At 35.5% G+C, this 11,351-nt stretch overlaps 1 protein-coding gene across 27 annotated transcripts in view; it reads left to right on the top strand.

Moving 5' to 3' along the window:
• The window catches only part of LOC106869538 (tyrosine-protein phosphatase non-receptor type 4), a 379,747-nt gene that overhangs the window by 341,384 nt on the left and 27,012 nt on the right, over nucleotides 1-11,351 (top strand). For all 27 annotated transcript variants that reach the window (XR_016243461.1, XR_016243462.1, XR_016243460.1 and 24 more), the window contains 5 exons: nucleotides 392-481; nucleotides 4,442-4,585; nucleotides 5,449-5,518; nucleotides 9,840-9,997; nucleotides 10,332-10,422. Coding sequence is in view for 20 of the 27 variants with exons in the window: in XM_089358827.1 (XP_089214953.1) it covers nucleotides 392-481; nucleotides 4,442-4,585; nucleotides 5,449-5,518; nucleotides 9,840-9,997; nucleotides 10,332-10,422 (553 nt within the window). In the remaining 7 variants the exon portion in view is untranslated. The remainder of the gene's footprint in view (nucleotides 1-391; nucleotides 482-4,441; nucleotides 4,586-5,448; nucleotides 5,519-9,839; nucleotides 9,998-10,331; nucleotides 10,423-11,351) is intronic.

Genomic DNA, 11,351 nt, shown 5'->3' with positions numbered 1-11,351 from the left:
CAAAAGATCTGAGACTTATAAGGGGACAATGAAATGTTGATATCAGTGAATTTATTACTAAAGGGGTTGCCATCAGGGTTGGGCTAATCTAATAAACACTAGGAAAGATAAATTATTTTAATTCTTAATACTTCTTTAGTGTATGTCCCCTTCCTCCAGAAGAGGGTACTTTTTTTTTTTTTTCTTTGACTAAAAAAATGGGATAAATGACTTTCAATAACATCATTAAAGATGGTGAAGTCACAACAGCTCGAACAAACTTCATTATTTTACATAGTTGTAATTAATACTTATTGTGTAACTGGCATTTGATGATTGTAATTTCTTCTGATGAATTTTTTTATTGTATTTTAAGTTTTTATATATACTTTTTTTTTTCTCTTTCTTTTAGTCAAATGGCAATGGTTATACTGACAGTCAAGGATTAGTTACCATCAAAATGAAACCGGATGAACAAGGGAAATTTGGGTTTAATGTGAAGGTATGTAGTATTGTGTTTCATGCTAATCCTAAGGATCTTAGCAGGGTAGAGAATTGTACTATATTGTCAACAGCAGCTTGTTTGATCCCTTAGGAGTCTAAGTTCCAATCATGCTGGATTCACCTCTGTTTTTATTTTGATTTTGTTTTTTGGTTTTTTTTTTTTACTGGAAAAAAATCACATGGTCTGAAAATAAAAAGCTTCCTTCAAATGGTGGAAAACCCAACCCACAGTTATTGTTTAATTTGTTTATTCAACAGTGATGCAGTATTTTCTAAATTGTATGATACACGTACCATGTTATAGCATACGAAATTAGATATGTTAAATAAGACCTCTTTTGAATTATTTTGCTTTATACAAGAGATATAGATTAATTACGTTGAACTAGTATAATTACATGTAGCCATTCTACTTCAATAATGACTTTCTCCATTTTTGCCTTGGTTTTATAACAACACAGAGAAGTAATATATATTACTTTTGATAATTGCTTATACTGTAATGAATTGAATAAATACACCAGTTGCTGATTAGCTTATAACCATAATTCTCTCATCCTACTTTACTCAAGAGTCAATGAATGGGGCCCAGATCTGTATTGTCAGTATTAATGGAGGAAAGTGTCATGAATAAATGTTGTATAGAACAAGCAGTGGCCATGTCTCACTAGATCAGAAGTCCCCAAACTTTTTAGACCATTGACCCTTTCATAGAATCCTTGACCCCTCATTGACCCCCAAGGCATGTACAAGAAAATAAATATAATTAAGTAGATGTGCATCTATTAATCCCTTGAATAGTCCCATCAACCCCCAGGGGTCAATATCAACCACTTTGGAGACCCCTGTACTAGATGAAAAGTTTAGAGCGAATTCATTTGATTTTATGCAGTTTTGGAAGTTCTTGCCAAAACTTCTTGAACAGCAAAGGGCATAGAAATTGTGCATTAAATGGTTAACTATTTCTGTGTAACTGCTGTGCTTTACATTTCCAAAGAATTTGGTCATAATCTCTGCAAATATATTCCAAGCAGTTACTTGAGCTTCATTCATGGAAAGTACAAATTTTGGTTCCCTGAGAAACTTTCTCATTTGTGATCCATTGAAAATAGCAACCTTCAATTTTTCTTCATTAAGCCTTGGAAAACTCTATAAATATAATAATCAATGCAGTCCCCTTTCCTTTCACAAATTGTTTCATTAAACCCATATGAAGTGAAGGCAATATAATTCTGTTTTTGTCAATTAATGGCTAGTTTAGGATGTTTATTTTGTTTTGTTTTTTCAACATTCATTTGACCTCTTGTTGGCCAATCCTTTCTATATCAAAGAATGCAAAGAAAGCATGGATATTCATACACCTGCTCTATTGCCCAAGGAGAAATCAAAACATCTTCAGATCTACGCGTATGATCCAGTCATGATGGTTGTAGGATATCACATTCAAAACATGTTTCACACTTTCATAAGTCTATTTTGCTTTCACTGAGTGAGCTATCAGAATTGAACAAAATTTATTCTCATTGTGGAGAAGAACATACTTCAAACTTCACTTTGAACTATCACTTAAAAGTCTCTAGTCATCAGGAGATTAGTTTTTTACAAACATTTCATTTAAGAGAGGTTCAGTAATATTATCATACACAAAAATCTTATTCACTAAAATACTGTAAAAATGCTTTGTGTGTATTGCAGTAAAATGATATTGTAACATTTAGATGCAACAAGTTTTTTTTCAGCAAGTCTTAAGGCTAGTAACTCTGATGGTAGGTCTAAATCACAAACCAAGTCATTCAATTCATTTTCTGAAAATTTCTCAGATATACAGTATTTCTGTCTCACAAAAATGATACAAGATGGTTAAAAATGAACATTTTCAAAGCCAGCATTAATATTAGTTGAAAACATTTATAAACATTCATAGCACAATTTTGGTTTTAGCTAGTGTAATTTGATTTAAGAATCAGTCTATCTCTCTTTATTTATCTGTCCATCTATATAGCTAAATTAAGCTTGTTTATGTATCAACTATTTATGCTACATATATTATATCATACCCTGATACTGTGTGAACTGAGATGGCCCTTGACATACCCTTGATATTAAATAAAGTGCCAATTTGTAGCTTCAGTCCCAGGATCCAATTTGGAAAATTGAGCTACATGACTGAATAGATTTTTTTTTCAACAAAATACTCACAAGAAAAAAAAAATGGAAATGATTATAATTATCATTTTTAACAGTTAGACAGTGAATGGCTGAATGAGTACCAAGCAAGAATTTGATATTGTTTGACTGTGTCTCTTTATTTTCTCAGTTCATCTTTGTCTTATAAGGTAGTATCAAAAAGTTCGCAGACTAGTTATGTTTAATAAAAAAAATAACTTATTTACCTAAGTTTTAACATCATCTCCTTCGGCATAGTCATGTTGTGCAGCAATACGCTGGTCCCAGCATTCCTGCCATTTTTGGAATCCAGCCTGGAAGTTGTTTTCCACAAGTAAGTCAAGGACCTTTTGCGATTCACTCTGAATCTTGACAATGGTGTTAAAGCAGCAACCTTTGAGCTGCTGTTACATCTTAGGGAAGAGATGGAATTCTGTAGGTGAATAGGGCAGGTGTAGAAGTGATACCATGGTGTTTTTGGCAAGAAACCTACAAATGAGGAGAGCTTGATGACGAGGTGCATTTTTGTCATGGAGAATCCAATTTTTCACCCTCCACACATCTGGTTGCTTTCACCAAATGTCCTCCCTCAAACACTTCTCAAATGCTTCAAAACATCACAGTAGAACTCTCAATTGATGGTCTGGCCTGGGGTGGGGGGGATGAATTCTCTATGCACAATATCACGGATGTTGAAATAAAAAAAATGATGAAAACGCTCTTGATTGAGCTGTGGTTCTGTCATGCCTTCTTCGGTTGTGGAGATGAAGGGCTCTTCCATTGTGATGACTGCTGCTTCGTCTCAGGGTCATACCCGAAGACCCAACATTTGTCACCAGTGATGATCCATGACATGAAGGATGGGTCATTAGTGGCATGCTGACAGCGACGCAATGTTCTTTCTGCTCAGTGGTCAATAGGTGGGGGACAAACTTGGCAGAGACATGCTGCATGTTAAATTCAGACCTTAGGACACCTATAAAATAGACCAACAACATCAGCAATGTCGTTGATTGTCCTCTGATGATCCTCATGCACAAGCTAAGGAATTCTCTCCACATTTCCAGGAAGAACTCTCATGACAACTCTTCCAAATTGCTCACCATCTTCTAGAGACATCCTTCCACTTTTGAAGCTTTCAATGTCTCTCTAGCAGTCTTCTTCAGTTTTAATGCAAAATTTCATGTTGGATCTTTTCTCCAACAAAATCACAGACTACAGCATACACACATGGTCACAGAAACACAAATTTCACAACTTGCAAAGTAGACACAGTGATGTCACTTGGCAGAGTGCCTCATGAAGGCCACTGCTAACTCTCATTGTGCACATAACCATGTGTTGCCATCTGTTAGCATGCTACAGAACTAGTTCACGAACTATTTGATACCACCTCGTACAATTCTCTAAGGCTGATAAACTATTACTTGGATCAATTTAAGAATGTTGTTCAGTCTCAGAAAATCTTGTGCCCAAATAAGAAATTATTGACATTGTCTGTGGTTAAATCAGCAGAATATTTCAGTAAATGTAATAGTTTTGTCTAATGAATTTGCTTTTCATTTTCCCATTGTCAAAAAATAAAAATAAAATAAGTAAAAGTCTTTCTGATTGTTGATGTTTGATCTACTACTGCTACTACTACTACTACTACTACTACTACTACTACTACTACTACTACTACTACTACTACTACTACTACTACTACTATCCAATTCTTTACAAACATAGCTTTTGGGGATAAAATCCCAATTTTATGATTACTATGGTTTTTTTTCCTTCTTGTTTTTAGGGTGGATCTGACCAGTGTATGCCCATCATAGTTTCTCGGGTGGCACCCAATACCCCAGCAGATTTATGTATACCTCGGCTAAACGAGGGCGACCAAGTGTTATTTATAAATGGCCGTGATGTTTCTCAACACACTCATGAACAGGTAGGTGCCTTATAACTGTATATTTTTTTTATTCTTTTTATACCATTTTGAGATCAGTGTGGCTCTACACTGATCTGGTTTGGTCTCTTTTAATGCAGATTAGTAGTTTTATCACAGTAGATCTCTTGAGAATTTTAGTAATTTCATTCCCTTAAGAGTTTAACTGTATAATGTCAGTGACTTTTTTTTTAGAACTGGCCTAATTCAATAGAATATGTATTAAGGTTTATGGTGATAAAACTTGAATTGGTTTGCTGAGTTGGAAATCAGTTCATTTTCTTAGATCTCTTCATTTTTGAGATGTTATCAAATAAATCTAAATAGTCTTGTTAGAATTACCAAGTTCTTTGAGGCTGTTAGGTTGCAAATTACATTCTATACACTGATTAAGTCAGTCTTCAATCTGACTTAGAAGCAAGCTATACTATTAACTTGACAGTATTGGGGCATGTTGCAGAGCAGTCTAGACAAGTTCTAGTTTCACTCAAGTCCACTTTGAAATGTTTTAGATTAAGTTGTAATTGTAAAATATGTAAGCAAATAGGAATAATAGGTCATAGCCTAGTAGATTAGATGCCTCTGGATTTGCTGTGGACGACTGAGCACATTATCTCGACCAAAAAAGAGATTGATGTTACAGCTATTTTAATGTGTCAGTTTATCTTCATCCCTCCACATGTCCAAAACAGCAATGTTGCAACCTCATTGCTACTTTTCACCATCACAGGATATATGTTGCATGAAATTAGCGGGTCACTGTGAGATGTTTAATTAAGTACAGTTTTGCTAAAGATCAATTTAATTAACAATAAACTGATTTAACCATAAATGTATTAATGTGATTCATTTCCTTTCTTTATCAGGTTGTGATGTTTATCAAAGCGTCTCGGGAGACACATTCAGGAGAATTAGCTCTTATTATTAGACCTAATGGTAAATTCCTTTTCTATTTAAGTAGTTTTTTTACATGCTCCAGTCAGTTCATATGCACCCCCCCCCCCACCTCTGTTCAGTGTTATTTTTATTATATCTCTATGCCACTTATGTCTGATAGTGATGATCAACTTACAGCAGTGTCAAGACTCTTCGACTATGGAATGTAACTGTTTGTCTTCCACATTTGTTTTTGTTATATTGTGTTACCCCCTGAAGGTAATTCCTTGCTGTAGCAAACGGTTTGCATGGTCTGATAACTCCAAGAGTAATGTCCTTGTGAATTTAGGGTCACCCATAGCAATACGATTATAGAAGAGAACCCAAAGTGAACATGACCAATCTCCTTCAAGACTCCAGTGTAAGTGGCTATAAATAACAATGGTTGATCTCATTTGGACTAGCAGGTGAGAACAACACCAAAAGAACTGGTTAACAAGGTGTTACTCAAGGCTACAACCAAGTCAGTAGCAATTTATTGTACTTTCATCTAACACTGCTTGTCTCATTCATATCTTCTACCAGGTATGGTCCTGAAACCCTAATGTGTTTTATCACTCAGTGCCTTGACAAATTAAGTTACCTTGTCAATAAATCCATTCCATCAGCATGTCTTCCAGTTCTTCAAAGCTTTTGGATTTTTATCAATATCTTTCTTTTACTTGTTTCAGTCATTACACTGCTGCTATTAGTCATCACTCAACCCCAGAACTTTTCTTTTTTCAAGTCTGGTACTTATTTTATCAGTCTTTTTCAATGAACTGCTATGTTACAGAGACATAAGCAAACCAACATTGATTGTCAAATGATGGTGGAGGACAAACACAAAGACATATGCATGCACATATATATATATATATATATATATATACACACATACATACATACATACATACATACATACACACACACACAACAGGCTTCTTTCAGTTTCCATTTCCATCTACCAAATTCACTGATAAGGTTTTGGTCTGCTTGAGACAATAGCAGAAAACACTTGCCCAAGGTGCCACACAGTGGGACTGAACCCAGAACCATGTGGTTAGGAAGCAAACTTCTTACTGCACAGTCATGTTCTACACTTGTGTTTTATATTTATCTTTTTATTTTACTTGAAAAATCTAACAGTAATGGAACAAGAACAGTGAAAATGGGTTTCTTGTTGCTTGAAGTGTCGAGTCTAGAACTGTGTAGTAGTTACCATCTCAGGGCCTAGTGGTTACTTTGAAGTTCTGATCCTACATCTGTGTCTGGATAGGACTATTCAGGAAGAATATCAATGCCCACCCTTAACAGGGAAGACTGTAGAAAATGTTGGCTAAAAATCACAATCCTTTCTTTGCTTCTTGACTGGGCAGATTGTCCTTCAGGCAGTTGCAACTCTAAGGACACTGAATCTTGATCTACTAACCCTGATCTTTAGAACATGGAGCATAAGAATACTTTTTAATATGAACAACATTGAGAGGCCACAACATGTAGCCCTTGTTTCGAAAGAACGTTTTCATCACCAGCATCGACATGACTACCCTGTGTGAAACATTGCTTCCAGGAAGAAAAGAAAATTGATGAGACAAGTTCTGGTTACATTTTCTTTTGGAAAGAGGAAGGAGAAAATGGAATTCAAGGAGTTGGTTTTGTTTGTTGTAGGATCACTTAACGCCATCAACTAACTCAAACTGACATCAGTGGATACCTTATGACTCTCTCTGTGTTCCTCAACACTGCTACACTCATTTCAGCTTATGCTCCAATTCTTCATGCTAACAAAGGTGTGGAAAACCAGTTTTACTGACAACTAACAGCATTTTGGAATTATCATCAAGAAAATAAAGTTCTACTCTAAGGGGAGATAATCAGCTTTTAAGATTAATCATTAGTAAAGAAAGTATTGTAGTGTGAATCTTCTCTTTGGCTTCCCTTAAAAATGCTCCCACTTTTATCACTAACACTCAGTTCCAATTGACGAAAACCACAAGAATGCATCCACTTTTCTAGCATTGACACCTTCTGGAGACAAGAAAAATGTCCTTGTTACTAGAACAATTGAATATATCATTGTTTTATCATCACGAACATAAATTGTTGAAGACAATCCAAGGAATCAATAGTCATTACTATATCAAAGAAAAATATGAGAGTTCAAAGCTTAAAATGCTATCTTCAGAGACCAGTTTTAAACAATTATTCTTCTAGAGTTTAGTTCCTAAATCTTACAGATTTCTTTAGAATTCTTCCCAAAGTTCAATGTGGATTTCATGATTTTTCTGTGCAAGAAAAGGGCAGAGAAAATAGAAAACACTTTTCCTTATTTTCTACAGTTGGTCAAAAAGCTTGTGACAATGCAAGAAATGCTATGAAGATGATTTCAACATTGTACAATGATATATCAGGTTGTGTTTTTCATCAAAAGAAATTTTATGAACAGTTCCTAATTGTGTTTGGATTGAAGCAAGATTGCATTCTTGCACCTGTGCTCTTCTTTTAATATTTTTCTGCCCTGTTTTTTTGGTTTATGGCAGACTATTTAATACAGCCAGGTTTTGATTTCAGTGACGTGCCAACATCTTAGAGTTTCAATGTGCAGATGATAACACTACTTTCTATCACACACATCAAAGTATTGAATCCACCATCTTAAAACTCTGGCTACAATGGTCGAGACACATGGTTAGAGTGAGGGAAAAATATTTCCTCATCAAATCCTCTTTAGTGAATTCACTAGTGGGAAAAGACCACAAGGATGTCCTCCTTTCCACTGTTACAAAGACCAGCTAAAGTTTACCATCAAAACAACTGAGACAAAGATATGGCAGATTTGAGCCCACCAGAAATGTTTCAATTGGCATCATTCTATCAACACCTGAACTGACATTGTGAAGTCAAAAGAAATAGAATAGCTGAAGGGAAATGTAAATAACACAAGTCGTAACAACAACCACAACTTTCACCAATTCTTCCTTGTCATCTAAGCTCCCATATGTTTAGGAACCCCTGATTCAGGTGGAGGCAAACATTTTCAGATACAAGAACCAATTAATAATGTTGTATTTAATTTCTAAATGTCTGAGATGAGTCATTATTTAATAAGACTATTACATTTTTCCCAGACCAAAGGACGCAAAGTTTGGCTGTTGTACATGGTCTTCAGTTGTCACTGCATTGGCACCTTGGGCAGGAGTCTTCTACTCTAACCTCAGATCCACCAATGCCTTGTTAGGGAAATTGATTGAGAAAAACTCTATAGAAGCCCATTGTACACATATGTGTTTGTGTGTGTTTAAATTCCATGTCCCTACATGAAAAGCATTAATCAAAAAACATTTGCTACTAACAAATCATCTTGTAGCCTTGTGCTTTCAAAAATGAGTTACTTGAAAAACAGGTGAAGATTAATGACAGGAAGGATACCTAATTGTAAAATTGTCTTGATATGTATTCATCCAACTCATGCTAGCATAGGAAAATAGATGTAAAATGAATAAATGAAAAATCCCATTTTTAGGTTTTATACTTATAATATTTCTATCCACACTACATTTCAATGTGAAGGTGCATGGCCAAGTGGTTAGGGTGAGGTACTCATGATCTGTTGTGTTGTGTTCTTGAGCAAAACACTTCACTTCACATTGCTCTAATGCTGTATGGGGATCAGCATGTCAAAGAATAGACCCAGAGTTTCTTCTGCATGTCATAAAATGCAACTAAAAGAGGTTGAGGTAAGATTTGCACTCTAACCTTGTAAAACTCTCATCAAAACAAGATAAACCCATGGGCTGGAAGGTTGTCACCCGTTCCAGGGCAATCCCCTTACTACAACCACTATTATAGCTACTTCATTTCCAATAAGTTTAATTGTTGATCAGCATCAGATGCCTTATTCCTTGCTCCAGTGGATAAGAAAATTACTCCCGTTTTCCTCCTCATCATTTTACTGCCACTTTCCGTGCTGGTATCTGTCGGATTGTCATCATGATCCAAGTGAGCCACTGCTTGCTTAGACTTGTGCTTGTACGTGTCATTTTGACTTGATTTCTGCAGCTGGATACCTTTCTATTTTTGTCTGAAAATAATAGATGCAGTTTAGGGGCCATGTATGCAATCAATGAACAAGATCCCTAATAATGCTCAGGGATGAAACCAATGTTAATGTGATACAGGTACAAATATTATTAATGTACACTTCAAAGATGAGATTAGTGGTTTGGAAAACTTCAATATTGATCTATTCATCCGTAGAAAAACTGGGAAAGTAAAGAAATGGATTTTAATTTGTCTTTTATTGAATATTAAACAGATTTTGTTACTTGTTTTTTTGCAGTTTATGTTAGTGAAGATAATGCGGAAGAGCCAGACTTGATGTATATACCTGAGACACACCAAATAGCAAGTACCATGTCTGGGGCCAACACTCTCCAGGCCTCCATGATGCTCCTGCAGGAGAGTCTGGAGAGTGGGGCTGCCATGGCACAGTTTGAAGTAAGTGAAGTCCCACATTAATCTCTCTCTCTCTCTCTCTCTCTCTCTCTCTCTCTCTCTCTGAAACTGAATGTTTTCTTTTGGTCTTGTCTTTCCTCTCAGAAACTGCTGACTCTTTCATTCCTATTCTTTCAACCAAATACTTGATATTTTCGTTTTTCATCCAATACCAATGGGTGATTGCTTCTCCAAGCCAGTGAAACAGCTAAGAAGTGACCCAACATCAACATCTATATATCTTTACTGTCATCAGTCTTTCATGTAATTTCTGCTTTTGATTTCAATATGTTCTCAAATTTGTATCTTTTTCTTTTCTTTTTCTTCTATTCAACAGCAACTTTATAGAAAAAAGCATGGCCTGACAATGAATGCAGCAAGGTTACCTGCCAACATCTCAAAGAACAGATACAGAGATGTGTCACCCTGTAAGTGTTGTACTCATATAATTGCTTGTTTTAATCTAAGCAAACATTTAACACAGCAGACTACTGACCAGTCTAAATACCTTCAAATAGTATGACATATCCAGACAGAGAGAGGTTTGGGTTAGGGTTAGTGGGACTGAACTCACTGTTCTTAGCTATCCAGTGGCCGTGCAGTGTTAACTAGTGCCTCACCATTTCCAAATTTGACATGGAGTATATGCTTGAACCTTAGCAGTTATACAAGCTTTTCTGCTCCGAGTAATTTGTCAAAGTTTCTGGCTCTATTAGTGGCATTTATTTTGAACTTGTTGTTTGCACAGCTGAGATAGCAGAGATCTGTCTATGGTGGAAATATTTGGCTATCCTATGCCATCTTGGGGGTAAAAAACTAAAAGTATGAGATATTTACAAAAGAGTTTCTTTGATGCTTTATATTGTTCATGAGATAAAAATTTAGAGAAAAATGGGATTACAGTTTTATGTTTCACATTTTTAAAGGAAAGCATGACAAACACATTTGAATGGTTTATGATATTGAAGTTTTGTGCATCTTGAAAACAAAAGTCAAATCAATGTCAGCATTCTGTACAATATATTTTGAAAGCAGTTGCTTGTTTGTTTTATTTCTATTACTATCTCAAAAGCTGCCCAATAGGGTGGCTTTTGAGCCAGCTCCTGTGGAGGGCTCATCATTGGACCTTGGGCCCTACAATGACACTTCATGCATTGAGTACATATTAAATTTTATTAAACTTGACCAATATTTTCCAAGCAATGGATAATTTTCATCATAACAATGATATAATTTGTCGACTTAGAACATATTGCAAAGCTGCATGATAAACATTTTTTGTCTTCCTATTCGGAGGATCAGTACAATTTTTTTTCTATCTAACCTCTTCCTTTCTCTCTCTCTTCTTTCTGTTGAT

Source organism: Octopus bimaculoides, chromosome 10 (genome assembly GCF_046866305.1).
Source record: "Octopus bimaculoides isolate indiv1 chromosome 10, ASM4686630v1, whole genome shotgun sequence".
In the NCBI taxonomy this organism is placed as follows: domain Eukaryota; kingdom Metazoa; phylum Mollusca; class Cephalopoda; order Octopoda; family Octopodidae; genus Octopus; species Octopus bimaculoides.
This window is presented reverse-complemented; position numbering and strand designations above follow the sequence as displayed.